Below are 24233 nucleotides of genomic sequence, written 5' to 3'. Positions count from 1 at the left end.
GCCCTGCTACAGCTGGCATTGCTGGCCAGGTAGGGAGGAGATATACAGCAGCTCTGTGTGCAGGTAGGAAGGAGATATATAGCAGCTCTGTGTGCCCTGCTACAGCTGCCATTGCTGGCCAGGTAGGGAGGAGATATACAGCAGCTCTGTGTGCAGGTAGGGAGGAGATATATAGCAGCTCTGTGTGCCCTGCTACAGCTGGCATTGCTGGCCAGGTAGGGAGGAGATATACAGCAGCTCTGTGTGCCCTGCTACAGCTGCTATTGCTGGTCAGGTAGGGAGGAGATATACAGCAGCTGTGTGTGCTCTGCTACAGCTGTCATTGCTGGCCAGGTAAGGAGATATATAGCAGCTGGAAAAGACTTTGCTGAACTCTGAGTGGACTGTATTGATATTACCCTGCTTACTGTTTGCTGGAATTCTGTGTCTCCATGAATAAAGTTCATCTTGCCTTCATTATAACCTGCTCCACTGTGTGATCCCTGAACCCCGGGATACCCAGATCCCCCGGTATCCTCACAAAGTATACAGACCTTTTCTCCCGCAGGCAGATCTCGTAGGAGGTCATTTTGGAACGATCAATCTCTGGATCCTCACTCTCATCCTCCTCATCACCGTTCCTATTCCCATTGCAGATTTCCTCCTCGTCTAGAACTGGAAGAGGGAATCACATGTCACTCTTGTGCAAAGAGCTAGCACTCCATATATAGGTACAAGGGAAACATAGATGGGCAACGAGAGAGATTAGTGGCTTGGCAAGCTGACTTGTAGTTACACAACAGCTGGAAAGCAGTAGGAACACCACATCTGACCTAGGAGAGTATTTATAGTTCTAGCTATAACTCTATAAGTCTTATCAGGAATGGGAACGTCCACCTATAATATAAATATACATAATGTATAATATATATATAATAATATATAATATACATAATGTATGTATCCAGCACGATGATATCACCCCACTGTATATACATAGCAGGCACAGCGCTATCATCCAACTGTATATACATAGCAGGCACGGCACCATCACCCCACTGTATATACATAGCAGGCACGGCACTATCATCCCACTGTATATACATAGCAGGCACAGCGCTATCATCCAACTGTATATACATAGCAGGCACGGCACCATCACCCCACTGTATATACATAGCAGGCATGGCACTATCATCCCACTGTATATACATAGCAGGCACGGCACTATCATCCCACTGTATATACATAACAGGCGCGGCGCTATCATCCCACTGTATATACATAGCAGGCACGGCACTATCATCCCACTGTATATACATAGCAGGCACGGCACTATCATCCCACTGTATATACATAGCAGGCACAGCACTATCATCCCACTGTATATATATAGCAGGGACGTCACTATCACCCCACTGAATATACATAGCAGGCACGGCGCTATTATTCCCACTGTATATACATAGCAGGCACGGCGCTATCATTCCCACTGTATATACATAGCAGGCAACTTGCTATCATCCCACTGTATATACATAGCAGGCACGGCGCTATCATCCCACTGTATATACACAGCAGGCACGGCGCTATCATCCCACTGTATATACATAGCAGGCATGGTGCTATCATCCCACTGTATATACATAGCAGGCACGGCGCTATCATCCCACTGTATATCCATAGCAGGCACGGCGCTATCATCCCACTGTATATACATAGCAGGCACGGCGCTATCTTCCCACTGTATATACGTAGCAGGCGCAGCGCTATCATCCCACTGTATATACGTAGCAGGCACAGCGCTATCATCTCACTGTATATACATAGCAGGCGCGGCGCTATCATCCCGTTGTAAATACGTAGCAGGCATGGCGCTATCATCCCTCTGTAAATACATAGTAGCTGCGGCACTATTAAAACATTATAATGATGTAGTTACAGAACTGCACAATAACAATATAGTACTATAGTAATACAGTAGAATATATGATGTGTCGTCTTTCATGAGATCACAGGGAAATACATGTGTGCGCTGCTATACGAGACATGCTTTATGGGAAACGTGGGTGACATAAAACTTGGATGCTGACAACCTTAATATGACCATACAGATCCCATGATATGGAAAACAGAAGATCTCGGGGTCTACATGGAGTCCATATGTTCTCTCACAAATACCGTAAGACACTGGGGCATTGTCAGGACTCTGCTGTCCACCTGCAGTCTCAGGGTCCGGCTGGTATTGGTGGCTAAAGTACAGAGCACATCCCCTCTCCGTCACCTCGTACGGGAAACCGCTGTCATACAGGTCCACCCCGCACTCAATGCAGTCTAGGACCTCATCCGGCCGCCCAACGCCATGTATGAGTCTACAGACAGAGAACATGGAGGAGAGAGTCAGGAGAGCGTATATTTTATGGCTCATGTCCGTCACACAACAAACAGACTGATTAAAAAATATCAAAGGTTTGTCTTCAAAATATATTATTAAAACAATGTTATTAGATTGTTATAGGTTGTGTGTATTTTATCTTATTAGAGCTTTATAAGACGGTGTGTATAGCTAAACTTAGAGCTTTATAAGACAGTGTGCATAGCTAAACTTATTAGAGCTCTGTAATACAGTGTACATAGCTAAACTTATTAGAGCTTTATAAGACAGTGTGCATAGCTAAACTTATTACAGCTTTATAAGACAGTGTGCATAGCTAAACTTATTAGAGCTTTATAAGACAGTGTGCATAGCTAAACTTATTAGAGCTTTATAAGACAGTGTGCATAGCTAAACTTATTACAGCTTTATAAGACAGTGTGCATAGCTAAACTTATTAGAGCTTTATAAGACAGTGGCCCTGATTCAGAGCCGGACACTCTGACAGAGCGCTCGCTCTGAATCAGGGCGTCTTTTTTTTTTAATATTGTTGCCACCCACAGCTAAGGAGAGCGGCCAGGATGATTGTCACGATGGTCAAGACCATCGCGGCCATCGGGCTTGCGACGAGACCCTTTTGGTAGGGTCTTGTGGCCGCAAGCCCCAGAGAGCTTTCGGCTCAGACAGAGCTGAAAGCTCTCCCACTGATGTCAGTGGGGCCGCCCCCAAAATGTAGGCATTCCCATGGGAACGCCTCTGTCTGGGCAGCCACCCCCCCCCCGACACGCCCACCAAAGGGGGCGTGCTGTCATTCAACATCGACAGCATGCCCCCTTTGGTGCGAGACCCAGAGCGACGGATTGCCCGTCGCTATCCGGGTCTCGCGCATGCGCACGATGGACCCGGCTCTGTCGTGCGCATGCGCTCTGGGCCATCGACCCAGTTGCGAGCGCTCAGCGCTTGCGACCGGGTCAGAATCAGGCCCAGTGTGCATAGCTAAACTTATTACAGCTTTATAAGACAGTGTGCATAACTAAACTTATTACAGCTTTATACGAGTGTGCATAGCTAAACTTATTAGGGCTCTGTAAGACGGTGTGCATAGCTAAACTTATTAGGGCTCTGTAAGACGGTGTGCATAGCTAAACTTATTAGGGCTCTGTAAGACGGTGTGCATAGCTAAACTTATTAGGGCTCTGTAAGACGGTGTGCATAGCTAAACTTATTAGGGCTCTGTAAGAGTGTGTGCATAGCTAAACTTATTAGGGCTCTGTAAGACGGTGTGCATAGCTAAACTTATTAGGGCTCTGTAAGACGGTGTGCATAGCTAAACTTATTAGGGCTCTGTAAGACGGTGTGCATAGCTAAACTTATTAGGGCTCTGTAAGACGGTGTGCATAGCTAAACTTATTAGGGCTCTGTAAGACGGTGTGCATAGCTAAACTTATTAGGGCTCTGTAAGAGTGTGCATAGCTAAACTTATTAAGGCTCTGTAAGAGTGTGCATAGCTATACTTATTAGAGCTTTGTAACATGCACATAGCAAATATTTTTAGAGTTTAGTAAGACTGAATGTATAGCGTATATTAGGCCATTATGATATGGTGTGTATACAGTCTTATTAGAGCTTTATAATATTGTGCGTATTGGATGTGTTATTTAGAGCGTTATAATATAGTATGTGCATATCTTATTTTATTAGAGTTTTATAATAAGGCATCTATTATTAGAACTTTATAATATGGTGTGTATAGCCTTTGTTAATAGAGCTTTATAATATAGTATGCACAGAGTAGGTTATTAAAGCTTTATATAATAATGTGTATAGAGTACATTAGAGCTGTGCATTTTATTACAGTTTTCTATGAAGGAATGTGTAGAGTATGTTATTAGATCTCTGTATGAAGGAATGTGTAGAGTATGTTATTAGATCTCTGTATGATGGAATGTGTAGAGTATGTTATTAGATCTCTGTATGATGGAATGTGTAGAGTATGCTATTAGATCTCTGTATGATGGAATGTGTAGAGTATGTTATTAGATCTCTATATGATGGAATGTGTAGAGTATGTTATTAGATCTCTGTATGATGGAATGTGTAGAGTATGTTATTAGATCTCTGTATGAAGGAATGTGTAGAGTATGTTATTAGATCTCTGTATGATGGAATGTGTAGAGTATGTTATTAGATCTCTGTATGATGGAATGTGTAGAGTATGCTATTAGATCTTTATATGATGGAATGTGTAGAGTATGTTATTAGATCTCTATATGATGGAATGTGTAGAGTATGCCATTAGATCTCTGTATGATGGAATGTGTAGAGTATGCTATTAGATCTCTGTATGATGGAATGTGTAGAGTATGCTATTAGATCTCTGTATGATGGAATGTGTAGAGTATGTTATTAGATCTCTATATGATGGAATGTGTAGAGTGTGTTATTAGATCTCTGTATGATGGAATGTGTAGAGTATGCTATTAGAGCTCTGTATGATGGAATGTGTAGAGTATGTTATTAGATCTCTATATGAAGTTATGTGTAGAGTATGTTATTAGATCTCTGTATGATGGAATGTGTAGAGTATGTTATTAGATCTTTATATGATGGAATGTGTAGAGTATGTTATTAGATCTCTATATGAAGGAATGTATAGAGTATGTTATTAGAGCTCTGTATGATGGAATGTGTAGAGTATGCTATTAGATCTTTATATGATGGAATGTGTAGAGTATGTCATTAGATCTCTATATGATGGAATGTGTAGAGTATGTTATTAGATCTCTATATGAAGGAATGTATAGAGTATGTTATTAGAGCTCTGTATGATGGAATGTGTAGAGTATGCTATTAGATCTTTATATGATGGAATGTGTAGAGTATGTTATTAGATCTCTATATGATGGAATGTGTAGAGTATGTTATTAGATCTCTATATGAAGTTATGTGTAGAGTATGTTATTAGATCTTTATATGATGGAATGTGTAGAGTATGTTATTAGATCTCTATATGAAGGAATGTATAGAGTATGTTATTAGAGCTCTGTATGATGGAATGTGTAGAGTATGTTATTAGATCTTTATATGATGGAATGTGTAGAGTATGTTATTAGATCTCTATATGATGGAATGTGTAGAGTATGTTATTAGATCTCTGTATGAAGGAATGTGTAGAGTATGTTATTAGATCTCTGTATGATGGAATGTGTAGAGTATGTTATTAGATCTCTATATGATGGAATGTGTAGAGTATGTTATTAGAGCTCTGTATGATGGAATGTGTAGAGTATGTTATTAGATCTCTATATGATGGAATGTGTAGAGTATGTTATTAGATCTCTATATGATGGAATGTGTAGAGTATGTTATTAGATCTCTATATGAAGGAATGTGTAGAGTATGTTATTAGATCTCTGTATGATGGAATGTGTAGAGTATGTTATTAGATCTCTGTATGATGGAATGTGTAGAGTATGCTATTAGATCTCTGTATGATGGAATGTGTAGAGTATGTTATTAGATCTCTGTATGATGGAATGTGTAGAGTATGTTATTAGATCTCTGTATGAAGGAATGTGTAGAGTATGTTATTAGATCTCTGTATGATGGAATGTGTAGAGTATGTTATTAGATCTCTGTATGATGGAATGTGTAGAGTATGTTATTAGATCTCTGTATGATGGAATGTGTAGAGTATGTTATTAGATCTTTATATGATGGAATGTGTAGAGTATGTTATTAGATCTCTGTATGATGGAATGTGTAGAGTATGTTATTAGATCTCTATATGAAGGAATGTGTAGAGTATGTTATTAGATCTCTATATGAAGGAATGTGTAGAGTATGTTATTAGATCTCTATATGATGGAATGTGTAGCGTATGCTATTAGATCACTATTTGATGGAATGTGTAGAGTATGTTATTAGATCTCTGTATGAAGGAATGTGTAGAGTATGTTATTAGATCACTATAGTATTGAGACGTTGTGCTAAGAGCTAATAAAGCCCCCCCATGTAATATGCACAGCATTAGAGCTCATGTGCTTGTAAAGCCCAAAGTGAACACCATAAAGCTGCTGAAATCCTATGAGTGACAGTGCACACAGGGATAGGTAAGAACCTGGCACTGACCGGGGCTTGTCTTCTGGTAACTCTGCTGTGACCGATGCGATGAGTTTCAGCTTGGTCTCTTGGCTCATATGGCTCTCCTGGAAACCATCCAGCAGGAAGCCGCCTACGGGTCTCTTTGCCGTCTCACGTGCCGATCTCAACCGCTCTTCCAGGAGGTCTCCTCCTTCAATGGCCCCAATTACAACCTTTTGCTTCAGTTCCTGAGATGTAATGGATCAAAGGTGAACAATAACCAACATTTCAGCCATTTCTGATATCTAAAGGGTCAACTGGATATCCTCAACTATTATTATATGTCTGGGATGTGTTTATGTCACGTTATTATGTATATGGAAGGCAGAGCCGTCGGTCCCAAAGCCCCAATTCTGAAAGACTATATCCACCCAACGCAACATGGACTTGCCTCGTTCTCAGCAAGCAGCTGGAGGCACTCGTCTAGATAGCCCAGGGAGCGGTCTACCGACTTCTTAGCCCGCTTCCTCGAGAAGCCCCCTGGCATCACTTCCCCGTCAGACAGGCACTGGAACCAGTCCACCTTCAGGACTCGCTGTAGAGACATAAACTTCTGGGGTGTCACCTCCAGTCGGCCCCCAGAACACCACATGGACACTGTCTGTGGATACCACCATGAAAAAAAATAATAAAAAAAAAAAGTACATACCAAAAAGAGAATAAACATTTGCTAACAATACATTGCAAAATCAATGAATGACTACCATACTCAAAAAACACAGCACAAGCGTAGTGTGTCTACCGAACCTCTCACTTTACACAAGTGAAAATTGGACCGGTAAAATTTATATTTCGGCAATTTGATTTCTCTATAAAAAAAAAAAAAAACCTCAAATGCCAAATGAAAGACACTTGGTAACATTGTAACAAATGAACAATGATAAAAGGAAGACTGGGGGCACAAGGGGTAATGAAATATGGCGGAGGATCTTTGCAACCAATCAAATTGGGGCGCAAGCAAAACCAACGCTACAGTTCTGCCGACGATGGCCTTGGTACCGCAATGGGTGTCATCTTCAAGAAAAGACAAAATTCTCTGGTCCGGTGAACTAATAGGTCTTCTATAATTATACTGATTTAATTACCCTCAGAAAAACATATAAAATGTAACTTTTATTAAGTAGTTTAAAACGTGTGGTGTAATCAGATGTGGGGCGCAATATAAAATAAAGAAAAACGGAATGTGAGGCTATAATGAATAATAGTGATATAAAACATCTCCTGTTGCTGCTGGTATAGTTGGATCCTATTATAAAAGGATTGTCACAATAATATCTGTATCCTTTTCATCACTACCTGTATAATTACGGTAATAGAGAGACACTGATTTATAATGTAATGTCACGATTTAGTGTTTATTCCCCCCAAGTAGCTGGAGAATTGAATACTTAAGGATAATACCTATTCTACTTCTACTATATATTTTAACGTATGCACTTTGTCTCCAATGTAGTGGTACTATGTAATAAGGAATAAAGAACATCAATAGGTATTATCCTTAAGTATTCAATTCTCCAGCTACTCAGGGGGAATAAACACTAAATTGTGACATTACATTATAAATCAGTGTCTCTCTGTTACCGTAATAATACAGGTAGTGATGAAAAAGAGAGTATATATAATATATATATAGATAACATTTTATATACATACATATATCACACGCATACTCACAGTGCATCCGAAAGTATTCACAGCGCTTCACTTTTTCCACATTTTGTTATGTTACAGCCATATTCCAAGATGGAATAAATTCATTATTGTCCTCAAAATTCTACACACATAACCCCATAGTGACGACGTGAAAAAAGTTTTTTTGAGATTTTTGCTAATTTAATAAAAACAAAAAACCTAAGAAATCACATGTACATAAGTATTCACAGCCTTTGCCATGAAGCTGAAAGTTGAGCTCAGGTGCATCCTGTTTCCATCTCTGCAGCAATCCACCAATCAGGCCTGTATGGTAGAGTGGCCAGACGGAAGCCACTCCTTAGTAAATAGCACATGGCAGCCCACCTGGAGTTTGCCAAAATGCACCTGAAGGACTCTCAGACCATGAGAGACAAAGATTGAACTCTTTGGCATGAATGCCAGGCGTTATGTTTGGAGGAAACCAGGCACCGCTCATCACCAGGCCAATGCCATCCCTACAGGTGAAGCATGGTGGTGGCAGCATCATGCTGTGGGGATGTTTTTCAGCGGCAGGAACTGGGAGATTAGTCAGGATAGAGGGAAAGATGAATGCAGCAATGTACAGAGACATCCTGCATGAACACCTGCTCCAGAGCGCTCTTGACCTTAGACTGGGGAGACGGTTCATCTTTCAGCAGAACAATGACCCTAAACACACAGCCAAGATATCAAAGGAGTGTCTTCAGGACAACTCTGGGAATGTCTGAGTGGCCCAGCCAGAGCCCAGACATGACTCCAATTATTATTATTATCCTTTATTTATATGGCGCCCAAGTGCTCCGCAGCGCCTTACAAAGTACACAAACAAATAATTTGACAACTGACTTACAGTACAAAATAGGACAAGGACATGGATAGTATACATTGATACATAAGTGACCATTAGGCAACAGAGCGTAAGCAACGAAGTGTTAGGTGCCCTGGTGGGGGGTAAGAAGTAGGTGAAAGTAAAGTAAGGAGAAGCCCTGCTCGTAAGAGCTTACATTCTAAGGATTGAACATCTCTGGAGAGATCTGAAAATGGCTGGGCACCGACGCTTCCCATCCAACATGATGGATCTTGAGAGGTGCTGCAAAGAGGAATGGGCGAAACTGCCCAAAGATAGGTGTGCCAAGCTTGTGGCATCATATTCAAAAATATTTGAGGTTGTAATTGCTGCCAAAGGTGCATCAACAAAGCATTGAGCAAAGGCTGTGATTACCTATGTACATGAGATTTCTTAGTTTTTTTTTTCTTAATAAATTTGCAAAAATCTAAAAAAAAACAAAAAACTTTTTACATGTTGTCATTATGGGGTATTGTGTGTAGAATTTTGAGGACAAAAATTAATTTATTCCATTTTGGAATAGGGCTGTGACATAAAATGTGGAAAAAGTGAAGCCCTGTGAATACTTTCTGGATGCACTGTATATACACTATATAATATATATATACATTGTTCTGATTGATGAACAAAAGCTGATACACGTCCACAGGACAGGCCGAATATGTGTATGAAAGTTTGGCGCCCCCAGTTGGCTGCTGCTGGATCCTTTCCTGGACAGGACAATCTGTAATAAACAGCGGCTACTTACTGTACATTACTTTTCCCTGTCCTTAACGTTTAAGACGACAAAGTTTATATGCGGATCTCTAAGTTCAGATGTATCATTAAACTAACATAATGCCTCCTAGCAGTGGAAACGCAGTCAGGGTTTGTGCGCAGTATCACCTGGGCGGAATTTACCTTGTTCGTGTTGTATCCGGACGGGCTCAGGGCGATGGGGTCACTGACTGAGCAATAAAGGATCGTGTCTGATAACCCTACATGAGACAAACACAGAACAGCAGCTGTTAGTGGGTCACTTCCTGCCTCAGACAAACATACGACATCGCTGTCACCACACAGACGGGAACCCACAGATCAACTTTCTAGTTTATGGTTAACAGACAGAAAATAACATGTTATTGCAGATACGCAGGCTCAGCACTGTCACAACTCCATCTAGAAAACATGAAAAGCTTTACATGGGCTCACAGGCCTGGCACCACAACACTGTGGCAAAGGGTCATTTCTACTTCAGGGTCCATAGGGGGTCCACAGGGTTGACCTTGGGGTATAGGTTGGGAACCAAATCCGGGCACCACGCAGTTAAAGCTTTTAGCTCCCAGGATGCACTGGGTCCACTCTCCCTATAACCCCACCCCCAAGCCAGAGGCACCTCAGTTTAAGTTGGTGCCCAGCCGGAGTCGGGTCACCGTTAGCGCAGGGGGAGCTGATTAGCAGCCCCTAAGCTTATTTTATTCTTTTAGGGACAAAGTTTTTTCCATGGACTTTGGACTCTTCAGAGCGGCAGCGTCGGACTGTCCATAGGACGTCTAAGCTGCCGCTCCGTCACCCCGCTGGCGCTGAGACGCCAGTACAGATCTGGGGATCTCAGCGGGACCCCAGAGTCTGTACTAGCCGGACTCTGCGGGCGCCCAGGACTGCTGCCGGATCCACGGGGAGCAGGTAAGGTCGCGGATCACCGCTTGCGGTGATCCGCGCATTTCAAATGCAGTCCTGTGCCTCCGGTCTCAGGGGACAGACCGGAGGCGCCGGCAGTGGCGGCGGGCCCCCCATACCCCGTGTGTCCACTAGACCACCAGGGACTTAACGATCGGTGCAGGGAGCCGGCGTCCCGGGGGTTAATAGCCGGCCAGGGGAGGCAGCCTTCCCTGTTACAGCGGCTCCTCCCCTCAGCTCAGCGCGCCTTTCAGTATCCATAGTCTGGCGTCGCTGAGCTGCTTCCTCCGCGGGCCACGCTTCCTCTGAGGTCTCCAGCGGCCATTTTATCTCTGTGGTGCAGCAGAGATCTCTCAGGATGGCAGTGAGTCCAGTCCCCCTGCTTACCTCACCATCAGGTCAGTGTACACAGCGCTGTAGCCTTCCCAGACACTGAATCTGGGTAAGTTGAATGCAGTGTAATAGTGCAGTATATTATATGACATGTTTATGTATATATGTATATATCTGCATGGTATGTGACTTATGCTAGTGCTGACTGTCTGTACTTTATTCTCTCACCTGTCAGTGTATATCTATCCCTTTTATTTATCTGCCCTAATACAGCTGTACTTAGGGTGGTTCTGAGACCTCACATTTATATACTGGTTAATATTTGTGTGGTTTGTCACATACTGTTGCGTGCTGCACGTTGCCATATTTTAGATGGAACTGTGTGTTGCATACGCTGAAAATGGGTCCCTGCAGCTAATTTTTGGCATCAGTCAGGACCAGTATAGCGCTGCTTAATATTTCCGCCAAGAGGGTTGGTCAGATATGTCTGACCAGGAGATAGAGCGTTGTACTGCACCCATTTTTACTATCCTGCAAGTCATGTGCTGCAGGTGTTAGTGCGGAGGATTTGACTCATAAAGGGTTCTGTATGTGGCGTCATCTGGTGCTGGCCTCTTTCACGACCCCCTTGGGCGGTTTGTTTTCTCGGGATCCTCTCAATTGCGGATCGCCGGGCGGGCCCCATTGTTGTACCTCACTTGGGGTTACTTCACCATACTGCCCTTTTCATCTCAGGGTATCTCGCAGCTTCTTGCACTCTTCCCCTGTGACACAGACTACCGCTCCCTGCAGGGGTTTTTCGCAGTATATGAATTCCCCCTGGTGCCACAATAGTCTGTCATTCCCCTTGCAGGGATTACCACAACAGCCACCCTGGGTGGATGTCGTTTTCTACGAAACGCTAATTGGCGTGGTTGACGCCCTGTGGTTACTTCCCAGTTGGCTCTGCCGTGAACTGGATACTGTTTGGGGCTCTTTCCCTCTTACACGGGGGGAAGCCTATTTCAGGTATTATTATCCCTGCTTTAGGGCTGGTAGCAGGTCCATTCTGGTTAGAGTGAATGTTGACCTGCACCTGTATCATACACCCTCAGTATTGCGTGCCTTCGGGTTCCCTGTTGCTGACTAGCGGGTGGATCGCATAGCGGGACTCTGGCTGTTGCCAGATAGGAGGTGTTACAACAGTGTTTGGCCTCCTGTCCCAAATTCCCTGAGGGTCATCACGAGCCCCTCCTGGGGTGGATGGGCGTGTTACTCGTTTGATTACAGACGTTACTACGCCTCCCATTCCTGTGTGGTCGGATTCTTCGGATCCGTAGGTGGTAACTCTGCCTGAAATCAGTATACTTGCTTTCAGGAGTTGTTACCCATCCTACCATGGCTATAGCATGGTTGGTTAATACTATTGCATATTGGGTTGATGCATTTGTAACGTTTTTTCCCCTCCAACACGTCGGGGGTTCAAAGGTATTTGGTCGCTCACGTAATATATGCAGTTGTCATAGGTGGAAATGCCTATATTGGATACCAGTCTCCTAACTTTCAGAGTTCCGGCTGCGACTGTATCCTCCGTAATACCCTATGGCTGCGCTCTGGGAATGCAGAGGTGCAGATACCATCTTTAGGGTTGATATTGTTTGGTCCTGACCTTGACAAGATTGTAGTAACATTGGCAGTATTACTAACGACAAGTTTACCGCTTTCAGCTATGCCCACTACAAGGCCTCAGACTAAGTCTGTTAAGTCTTTTTGTCCTCTGGGTCAGCCTAAAGGTCTGTTTCTTCGTAGACTGTCGGCATCTACAAGGGCCGACATATCCAGTACCGAGCAGGCCTGGACTGCCAGCCGATCCTGCTTCTGAACCTACGGATATCTCTTCAGCCTGACGGGACAGGCCTACAACTGGGAGATACTGATTTTCTCAGTTCGCCCGGTACTAGTGTCAAGTTGCCGCGGCTACGTGGGTAGGAGGGTATGCCCTCTTTGCTCAGGCGGCCTCTTTACAAGGGCCTTACAGATCCAGAAAGCTATGCAGTTGTTGCGGTAAGCGGAGCTAATTAGGCCATCCCCACTATCTCAGTGAGGGACTGGTTGTTCTGCTTTCTTTCTGGTGCGGTGGCTGAATGGTCCTCTTTGGCCTATTCTCTGTCTCAATTCCCTGAACCAGTTCCTAAAGCTACCTGGGCTCAGGAGGAAATCCCTATGCTCCATCATACGATGTTTGGAACCTGGGGACTTTATGGTATCACTGGATATACAGGACGCGTGCCTACGGGTACTTACAGAGACCTTTCCTCAGCATGGGCTGAGGTTTGCTGTATCACAGCAACACTTACAATTTTTCGGGCTCTGCCTGTTGGGACTGTCCTCAGCCCCACAGGGGTTTACCAGCGTTTTGGATTTTCTGACAGTTCTTCTGTTCAGTATATCCCGATGCTCCTGTACCTGGACGGCCTCCTGCTCTTAGCGGGATCACCGGGGTACTTTACAGCCAGGTCAGGATGACTGTGGCTTCTTCAGGGTGCAGACGTTTAATCAACGGGGAAAGAGTCCTCCCTGCATCCCTCTCTGGGTATTCTTCATCTAGGATCCCTGCTGGATTCTCAGAATCTGAGAATTCTTCTGGCGTAAGACGGAATCTCCACTCTTCCATTAGGAGTACATGGTTGTCTGCGCAGTCGACAGATGTCTTTACACTCTGGGATGCATGGTGGAATGGGCTCAGTTCCATTCCAGGCCTTTCCATAATTGGCTCATTTCCAGATGGAACGAGTTTTTTCTGTCGGATAACTGTTCAAACGATGATGCTCTCTCCGGAGGCAAGTCGGTCCCTGTCCGGGTGGCTATGGCCATCTCGTCCAGGGTTTTCTTTGCTATGGACAGTGTCTGGATCGAATCCTTTTCAGTGCAGTTGGACGTCTGTCGATTCCACCCTGTCAATTAACTTACTCTGGCATAACTCTTGTTTCCCGGTGAACCTGAAAAGGTTCAGTCCGACAGGGTCAGGACAGTGGCTTCCTTTTTAGCAACACTGTTCGTTGGGTGGCAATGACAGGTATGTCACATATTCGGACATAGTCCGAGGGTCTCCTCCCGACCATCTCGGCAGCGTTCATTTCAGGAGCTCTCCATTGGGAAGCGGGAGTCCTCAGCCGTCACGACGTGCATCCCGGGGACTAGTCTCTTCCCCAAGAGAGGTTTCATCTCCTGGTGAGCAGGGGGGGCCCCCCTGAGGTGACCCTCATGGCCTTCTGACTTTATCACACTATGGTGTTACAGTCCAGCTCTGGGGATTCTGAAGCAACCTTCAGCGACTCTTTGTCGGTGAAGTGGTCCTTCCACTTTGTGTACCTGTTTTCTCCGGTCTCCCTTCTTCCTCGAGGTCTTTGGAAGTGTTTTCAATCGAGACGGAGATGCTTTCCTGCTGGTGGCTCCTGATTGCCCCAGATGTCAGGGGTACTTGGATCTTTGGAGTCTCTACATCGATACTCCATCCCTGATGCTTCACTGCCCGGACCTGTTGTCTCAGGGTCCTTGGTTTTGCCTTGGACCTGGGTCGTTTGTCTTTGACTGTGTCCTTACAGTGGTCTTACGGCTTCCCTGGCTTTGTCATCGTTGGAATGATTAGAGCACATGGATCAGCTTTTGCTGGGACCTACCACAAACTGTGGCAGCCATAAATCTTATGGTATTGTACCTGTCGATACAATCCTCCGGTGTCCAGGATTTCCAGATATTCTGGCATTCCTTCCGGCTGGCTTGGGTTTCACACTTGGCCTGGTCTTCCTGACAGTGCGGATCTCTACACTGTCAGTATGGTTAAGATATGGAATTGCTCCACTCTGGTATCCAGTTCATCCTTTGGAGTGTTTTCTTGATTATGCCTCCATTTGTCCTCCCTAGGGACTCCTTGGGAGTAAGTAGTGGTTCTTCGTTACCTCCGGGGACAGTCAATGGAACCGCTGGTTGTGATAGCCATTACATGGTCTATTGCTTAGGCTCTCTCTTTCTCTCAGGGTGTTTATATCAACCAGGAGAGTGTCTGAATTGGGAGCGTTCTCATGTGGCTCCCTCTTCTGGAGGGCATCATGTCAGGGTGTGAGTTGCTCTCGCCCTGTGCTTCTTCTTAGTGGTTTTCAGGTTCCATATTATTCTGGAACTTATGGTACGGCCATTCTGTCCCCAGTCCTCTCGGCTGGTGTGGCCTCATTGACTGTGGTCTGGCCTCTTTGGATTTATGTGATCCGTTCAGGTTCCTTACGGAAATCGGACTCCTTATTGGTGGTCTGAGATTTCTGGTTTTCACAGGAAAGGATGGCCGGCCTATAACCAAATGTTGGCTGGATGGCCTCGTAGGTCTTCCTCAGGGGCCTACCCATGGGTAGGCCTTCCTGTTGTTGATGCTTGTTTTTTCTCGGGCCATGTGACCCTCGTGTGCGGCTCGCTGTGGCGCCTCGGCTGTTTTGCCTTACTAGGTGGCCACGTGGTCTTCTGTCCACACCTTTTTAAGGTTCTAGGCATTGGTTTCCTTTGCCTCTCAGGATGCTTCCTTTTTGGCGACGGATTCTCCTCTCAGCACAGGAGCGTCCCCACCCTTGGTTGAACTGCTTTGGGACATCCCCAAGGTCAACCCTGTGGACCCCCTATGGACCCTGAAGTAGAAAACAAGAGATATGGTAAGAACTTACCTTTGTTATCTCTGTTTCTACGAAGTCCATAGGGTCCACAGGGCGCCCGCCCTGACGCACCTGGCTTCATATGGGCTGTGTGGCTGGTCACCGGTTTTCCGTCTCCCATTTCTGTGAGTATGGTTATTGAGTGTTCCAGTTTTCTCTCTCTTTTTCTCTCCTCCTCCGGCCTTTGGCTACTTACAAACTGAGGTGCCTCTGGCTTGGGGGTGGGGTTATAGGGAGAGTGGACCCAGTGCATCCTGGGAGCTAAAAGCTTTAACTGCGTGGTGCCCGGATTTGGTTCCCAACCTATACCCCAAGGTCAACTCTGTGGACCCTATGGACTTCGTAGAAACAGAGATAACAAAGGTAAGTTCTTACCATATCTCTTGTTTTTCCTAGACAGGAATACTACATGTGACATTATACTGGGCTCTGAGACTGGGCACAAACTCCTAGGGGGTCCACTAAACTGCAGGTTACTGAGTGACATAACGGCAGTTATTTATTGTTACTGAGTGACATAGCGGCAGTTATTTATTGTTACTGAGTGACGTAGCGGCAGTTATTTATTGTTACTGAGTGACATAGCGGAAGTTATTTATTGTTGCTGAGTGACATAGCGGCAGTTATTTATTGTTACTGAGTGACGTAGCGGCAGTTATTTATTGTTACTGAGTGACGTAGCGGAAGTTATTTATTGTTACTGAGTGATGTAGCGGAAGTTATTTATTGTTACTGAGTGACGTAGCGGCAGTTATTTATTGTTACTGAGTGACATAGCGGCAGTTATTTATTGTTACTGAGTGACATAGCGGAAGTTATTTATTGTTACTGAGTGATGTAGCGGCAGTTATTTATTGTTACTGAGTGACATAGCGGAAGTTATTTATTGTTACTGAGTGACATAGCGGAAGTTATTTATTGTTACTGAGTGACGTAGCGGCAGTTATTTATTGTTACTGAGTGACATAGCGGAAGTTATTTATTGTTACTGAGTGACATAGCGGCAGTTATTTATTGTTACTGAGTGAGGTAGCGGCAGTTATTTATTGTTACTGAGTGAGGTAGCGGCAGTTATTTATTGTTACTGAGTGACATAGCGGAAGTTATTTATTGTTACTGAGTGACATAGCGGCAGTTATTTATTGTTACTGAGTGACGTAGCGGCAGTTATTTATTGTTACTGAGTGACGTAGCGGCAGTTATTTATTGTTACTGAGTGACGTAGCGGCAGTTATTTATTGTTACTGAGTGACGTAGCGGCAGTTATTTATTGTTACTGAGTGACCTAGCGGCAGTTATTTATTGTTACTGAGTGACCTAGCGGCAGTTATTTATTGTTACTGAGTGACGTAGCGGAAGTTATTTATTGTTACTGAGTGACATAGCGGCAGTTATTTATTGTTACTGAGTGACGTAGCGGCAGTTATTTATTGTTACTGAGTGACGTAGCGGCAGTTATTTATTGTTACTGAGTGACGTAGCGGCAGTTATTTATTGTTACTGAGTGACGTAGCGGCAGTTATTTATTGTTACTGAGTGACGTAGCGGCAGTTATTTATTGTTACTGAGTGACGTAGCGGCAGTTATTTATTGTTACTGAGTGACGTAGCGGAAGTTATTTATTGTTACTGAGTGACGTAGCGGCAGTTATTTATTGTTACTGAGTGACGTAGCGGAAGTTATTTATTGTTACTGAGTGACATAGCGGAAGTTATTTATTGTTACTGAGTGAGGTAGCGGCAGTTATTTATTGTTACTGAGTGAGGTAGCGGCAGTTATTTATTGTTACTGAGTGACATAGCGGCAGTTATTTATTGTTACTGAGTGACCTAGCGGCAGTTATTTATTGTTACTGAGTGACCTAGCGGCAGTTATTTATTGTTACTGAGTGACCTAGCGGCAGTTATTTATTGTTACTGAGTGACATAGCGGCAGTTATTTATTGTTACTGAGTGACGTAGCGGCAGTTATTTATTGTTACTGAGTGACGTAGCGGAAGTTATTTATTGTTACGGAGTGATGTAGCGGCAGTTATTTATTGTTACTGTGTGACATAGCAGAAGTTATTTATTGTTACTGTGTGACATAGCAGCAGTTATTTATTGTTACTGTGTGATATAGCAGCAGCTATTTATTGTTACTGAGTGACGTAGCGGAAGTTATTTATTGTTACTGATTGACATAGCGGCAGCTATTTATTGTTACTGAGTGACATAGCGGAAGCTATTTATTGTTGCTGAGTGAAATAGCGGCAGTTATTTATTGTTCCCACATTACTGTGCGACACGGAGGGCAGTTATTTATTGTTCCCGTGTTACTGTGTGACACGGAGGGCAGTTATTTATTGTTCCCGTGTTACTGTGTGACACGGAGGGCAGTTATTTATTGTTCCCGCGTTACTGTGTGACACGGAGGGCAGTTATTTATTGTTCCCGCGTTACTGTGTGACACGGAAGGGTTATTTATTGTTCCCGCATTACTGTGTGACACGGCGGGCAGTTATTGTTCCCACATTACTGTGTGACATAGCGGGCAGTTATTTATTGTTCCCGTGTTACTGTGTGACACAGCGGGCAGTTAGTTATTGTTCCCGCGTTACTGTGTGACACGGAGGGCAGTTATTTATTGTTCCCGCTTTACTGTGTGACACGGAGGGCAGTTATTTATTGTTCCCGCGTTACTGTGTGACACAGAGGGCAGTTAGTTATTGTTCCCGCGTTACTGTGTGACACGGAGGGCAGTTAGTTATTGTTCCCGCGTTACTGTGTGACACGGCGGACAGTTAGTTATTGTTCCCGCGTTACTGTGTGACACGGCAGGCAGTTAGTTATTGTTCCCGCGTTACTGTGTGACACAGCGGGCTGTTATTTATTGTTCCTGCGTTACTGTGTGACATAGCGAGCAGTTAGTTATTGTTCCTGCGCTACTGTGTGACATAACGAGCAGTTAGTTATTGTTCCCATGTTACTGTGTGACATGGCGGCCAGTTATTGTTCCCGCGTTACTGTGTGACATAGCGGGCAGTTATTTATTGTTCCCGCGTTACTGTGTGACAAGGAGGGCAGTTATTTATTGCTCCCGCGTTACTGTGTGACACGGAGGGCAGTTATTTATTGTTCCCGCGTTACTGTGTGACATAGCGGGCAGTTATTGTTCCCGTGTTACTGTGTGACATAGCGGGCAGTTATTTATTGTTCCCGCGTTACTGTGTGACACGGCGGGCAGTTATTTATTGTTCCCACGTTACTGTGTGACACAGCGTAACTCGCAATCTCACTCTCCTTGCTCTTTCATGTTTAATTCCGGATTTTAGTACATCAGTATGGCGCACTTGTGATATTAGCACAATTGCTGAGGTGTTAAGTAATAACTCCATGCTACCCTTTTCCCCACCTACAGACGCAATATAACCTTCCATACGGGGAATTTTTTTTACCTATATGCGTATAAGCCATTGGGTGTCTAGAATGCTTAAAATATCTGGCTCCCTAAACCTTCCCCCACCCTCTATTTTATCCAAAATGTTGACTGGTAATTTTAGGGGTGCTATTAGATTCTGACACTCCCTATATATGGAAGACGAGAATATCGTTAAATCCAAAGCGCAATTACAATGGGAATCAGATTTACACGTCATATTCACACCCCAGCAATGGGAAGCAACTGATTCTCTAAATGTTATAATCATTTGGAGATGCAAATTAAGTTGTTACATAGGCTGTTATACCCCGAATAAACTCCATAAGATCGCAATTCTGTTTGTGGGATTGTAAGGAAACAAGGAGATATTTTTCAGGTTTTTTTGGAGTTGCCCCATAACCCAATCGTTATGGCGGGAGGTATTAGCCCTGGCCTATAAAGTTCTTAACATTCGTTACCTTCCATAGCGCTGTCTCATATATACCCTCAGATCTGTCCAATACTGATCATTATCTTTTAGGTCATATTTTGATTGCCGCTAGGGCAGCCATATGCTTCCCCCCCCCCCCCACATCTATGCATAAAATCCTCTGTGCTATTCAAATGGAGACCCCAGACATCCCATACTACTCCGCGGCTACCTCTCCTTTGGTAAAGTGGTTTAAATGGCACAAATATGTAACAGATGGGGAGGGTGCAACGTTGCTCCTAGGAAATTCTTCAATTCCTTTTGAGTTACAAACTACTTTTGGTGAAGGTTGTATAACTTTTTTTTTTTTCAATTTTGTATGTATTATTGTGACCGTGGCATGTACTACTTTTTATGATGTTGTTAATGTTGACGGTGATATCCGATTCCTTTCCCCCCTCCCTATGTTTGTTTTTCTGTACCCTACCCCTTCCATGTTCTCTTTTTTTGTGGAACAAAACTTGAATAAAAATGTATTGATGAAAACAAAAAAAAACATGTAAAGAGGTCACAGGCGTTCTCACCTGCAAACTTCCCAACTCCGTCCTTGTATTCCTCTAGGACCTCCTGGTATTCTGCCCTGAAACAAGCACAGGATCAGCGTAGTAATCCATCAGTTTTCCTAAAAGAAACAGGTTCCACTCCCCCGACCCCACGACATACAGTCCCTGAGTGGTCCAGTATATCAGTTAGATATTCGCCATGTTGACAAGGAAGTTATGTTGACAGTTGTACAACGTCGACACGCAGGTTTTATTTTTATTCTAACCCTAACCGGAGATGTCAATATTAAGACAGTGTCTACATTAATTAGGTCAACATGTTAACTGTAGACATAGTGACTGCATAGTGTCCCCGAAATGTGTTAGACAGCTGCGCCCAGAGGCGGATTCTGAGTTGGGAGCATAATAAAAGCCAGTAACTTTGCATGGACAAACCATGCTGCAATCCAAGAGGGGCAAATACATGTATAACGCCTGCATGTAGGGTAAATACTGGCTGCTGTTGCATGTAGCCCACAAATGCAGACAGCTTTATTCTTACACTGCAATTTAGATGTGAGCGAGGACACTGTTATAATGCTCTGAATGTTTGGGTATTTTACTAATCTGAAGCCACACTCACAAGAGAAAGCTAAAACAATAGGCCTGGTGACACCGGTCTCACACTGGCTACAAGTGCCATCGGGCCATTACTGGGCAAGCTGGTGATATTGGGCAGAATACGACCACAGGTCACCATTATCCCTGGGTGTGGTCATCTGGTGACCTCAATAACTGGCTCCAGCCATGGTGGAAGCTATCCGGAGACTTGTTCCAAAGCGCCAAAAGGAAAAATGGTTTCTATGGCAACAATGTGATGATCATGTGTCAGACGATTCTTACAGGGTGGAGAGAGTGACATGAGTCACGGGAGGGACACCTTCAATGGTCTGCAGGGTATCATGGGTAAGATGGGGTGGGGATGCAGTCTTTGTGTACAGAAGGCAGCCTGGAACCTCCAGGGTCTTCTCCCCATTCTGGCCTAAGCAGGTGATGATCCCGAGACGAGCTCCACTTGTCACTTTACGGATGGTCAGCTTCATCATCATACAGGAGCACTACTGCCAGAGACTGGATGACCAGAGAGAGAAGACAACGTGAGTGTCAGGAGATAAGACAATAACAAGAGGAGACAACACAAATAGGGAGATCTCAGGTAATACAGGTTACAGCGATAGATGCATCGTACTACTGATCTAGGGTTTAAGCCTTATGCGCGGACTGTGCTGTGTATACACTGTGACCCCTGCGTCCCCACGTATCCCATGTGAGGTAACTGCACGGCGTCCCCACGTATCCCACGTCAGGTCACTGCACGGCGTCCCCACGTATCCCACGTCAGGTCACTGCACGGCGTCCCCACGTATCCCACGTCAGGTCACTGCACGGCGTCCCCACGTATCCCACGTCAGGTCACTGCACGGCGTCCCCACGTATCCCACGTCAGGTCACTGCACGGCGTCCCCACGTATCCCACGTCAGGTCACTGCACGGCGTCCCCACGTATCCCACGTCAGGTCACTGCACGGCGTCCCCACGTATCCCACGTCAGGTCACTGCACGGCGTCCCCACGTATCCCACGTCAGGTCACTGCACGGCGTCCCCACGTATCCCACGTCAGGTCACTGCACGGCGTCCCCACGTATCCCACGTCAGGTCACTGCACGGCGTCCCCACGTATCCCACGTCAGGTCACTGCACGGCGTCCCCACGTATCCCACGTCAGGTCACTGCACGGCGTCCCCACGTATCCCACGTCAGGTCACTGCACGGCGTCCCCACGTATCCCACGTCAGGTCACTGCACGGCGTCCCCACGTATCCCACGTCAGGTCACTGCACGGCGTCCCCACGTATCCCACGTCAGGTCACTGCACGGCGTCCCCACGTATCCCACGTCAGGTCACTGCACGGCGTCCCCACGTATCCCACGTCAGGTCACTGCACGGCGTCCCCACGTATCCCACGTCAGGTCACTGCACGGCGTCCCCACGTATCCCACGTCAGGTCACTGCACGGCGTCCCCACGTATCCCACGTCAGGTCACTGCACGGCGTCCCCACGTAAGGTCACTGCACGGCCTCCCCACGTGTCCCCACGTAAGGTCACTGCACGGCCTCCCCACGTATCCCACGTCAGGTGACTGCACGGCCTCCCCACGTATCCCACGTCAGGTGACTGCACGGCCTCCCCACGTATCCCACGTCAGGTGACTGCACGGCCTCCCCACGTATCCCACGTCAGGTGACTGCACGGCCTCCCCACGTATCCCACGTCAGGTCACTGCACTGCCTCCCCACGTATCCCACGTCAGGTCACTGCACTGCCTCCCCACGTATCCCACGTCAGGGCACTGCACGGCCTCCCCACGTATCCCACGTCAGGGCACTGCACGGCCTCCCCACGTATCCCACGTCAGGGCACTGCACGGCCTCCCCACGTATCCCACGTCAGGTCACTGCACGGTCTCCCCACGTCAGGTCACTGCACGGCGTCCCCACGTATCCCAAGTCAGGTCACTGCACGGCCTCCCGAGGTATCCCACGTCAGGTCACTGCACGGCATCCCCAGGTATCCCACGTCAGGTCACTGCACGGCCTCCCCACGTATCCCACGTCAGGTCACTGCACGGCCTCCCCACGTCAGGTGACTGCACGGCCTCCCCACGTATCCCACGTCAGGTCACTGCACGGCCTCCCCACGCATCCCACGTCAGGTCACTGCACGGCCTCCCCACGCATCCCACGTCAGGTCACTGCACGGCCTCCCCACGTATCCCACGGCAGGTCACTGCACGGCCTCCCCACGTATCCCACGGCAGGTCACTGCACGGCCTCCCCAGGTATCCCACGGCAGGTCACTGCACGGCCTCCCCACGTATCCCACGGCAGGTCACTGCACGGCCTCCCCACGTATCCCACGTCAGGTCACTGCACGGCCTCCCCACGTATCCCACGTCAGGTCACTGCACGGCCTCCCCACGTATCCCACGTCAGGTCACTGCACGGCCTCCCCACGTATCCCACGTCAGGTCACTGCACGGCCTCCCCACATATCCCACGTCAGGTCACTGCACGGCGTCCCCACGTATCCCACGTCAGGTAACAGCGCGGACTCCCATATATCCCATGTCAGGTAACTGCACGGCGTCCCCACGTATCCCATGTCAGGTAACTGCACGGCGTCCTCACGTATCCCCCGTCAGGTAACTGCACGGCGTCCCCACACATCCCATGTCAGGTAACCGCACAGACTCCCATATATCCCATGTCAGGTAACTGCACGGCGTCTCCACGTATCCCATGTTAGGTAACTGCACGGCCTCCCCACGTATCCCACGTCAGGTAACAGCACGGACTCCCATATATCCCATGTCAGGTAACTGCACGGCCTCCCCACGTATCCCATGTCAGGTAACTGCACAGACACTGACTCAGTGACCCCACAGATAACAGACCCTCCAACATGACCCCATCAACCAGGTACACAATGCTCTGCTCCTGGCCCCCCCGCCTCATGTAAGATTGCAGCCACCTGTGGCGAGACCTGTCTCATCTATTACCTAGCTCAGCAGAGGTGGCACCAATGATACATGAGGTGGGGAGGCCAGAAGCAGAGCATAGTGTACCGGGTGGAAGGGTCATGTCAGACACCCGCTCGGTGACCCCGCAGATAACACCCGTCAGACACCGGTATAGATGTTACCCACATGTGTACACAGTTACAGCTAGATCCCCTTCCGTAGATTGACCATGTGTAAAGCAGGCAGCAGGCCAGGAACGCTTGCTGATGACGTCACCGAACTCGCAAAGCCGCGCCATTGACGTCATCCACCCATCGCCCGCTTTCCCTATTCACTTGTTCACTAAATTAGTTTGTAGCCATGGACACAGAGGACGCTTCCTTCCTGCGCAGGGCATGCCGGGAATTGTAGTCTTGTTACGTATTAGCTTCCTCTGCATGAAGGTGTCAGGAACTACAGCTCCCGGCATCCCCCGCGCCGTTCTGATCAATGAGCCGGGACTGAGACCGGAGAGAGGATGTTATCCGGGGCCACTAACACCAACAGGCCGGGGCTGTACCGCTGGAGGAGGAGGGCGAGCAAGGGGCCGACCAGCAA

General features: G+C 46.4%; 1 protein-coding gene across 5 annotated transcripts in view; it reads right to left on the bottom strand.

Moving 5' to 3' along the window:
• Window positions 1-23983, bottom strand: part of QTRT2 (queuine tRNA-ribosyltransferase accessory subunit 2) — a 45142-nt gene extending 21159 nt beyond the window's left edge. Inside the window, exons 1-8 of one of the 5 annotated variants that reach the window (XM_088461769.1) lie at window positions 23823-23983; window positions 20957-21184; window positions 20096-20151; window positions 9915-9991; window positions 6888-7097; window positions 6485-6684; window positions 2161-2351; window positions 534-654 (exon numbers count right to left, since the gene is read on the bottom strand). In XM_088461769.1, the coding sequence (XP_088317895.1) occupies window positions 534-654; window positions 2161-2351; window positions 6485-6684; window positions 6888-7097; window positions 9915-9991; window positions 20096-20151; window positions 20957-21162 (1061 nt within the window). In that variant the 5' untranslated portion in view covers window positions 21163-21184; window positions 23823-23983. The remainder of the gene's footprint in view (window positions 1-533; window positions 655-2160; window positions 2352-6484; window positions 6685-6887; window positions 7098-9914; window positions 9992-20095; window positions 20152-20956; window positions 21185-23822) is intronic. The other 4 variants (XM_088461770.1, XM_088461771.1, XM_088461773.1 and 1 more) reach the window with 4 other exon arrangements.
• Between the last annotated feature and the right edge of the window lie 250 nt (window positions 23984-24233).

This window comes from Taudactylus pleione, unplaced genomic scaffold, assembly GCF_031769625.1.
Source record: "Taudactylus pleione unplaced genomic scaffold, aTauple2 ptg001095l, whole genome shotgun sequence".
In the NCBI taxonomy this organism is placed as follows: Eukaryota; Metazoa; Chordata; class Amphibia; order Anura; family Myobatrachidae; genus Taudactylus; species Taudactylus pleione.
The sequence above is the reverse complement of the archived record's forward strand: the minus strand, read 5'-3'. Positions and strand labels throughout refer to the sequence as shown.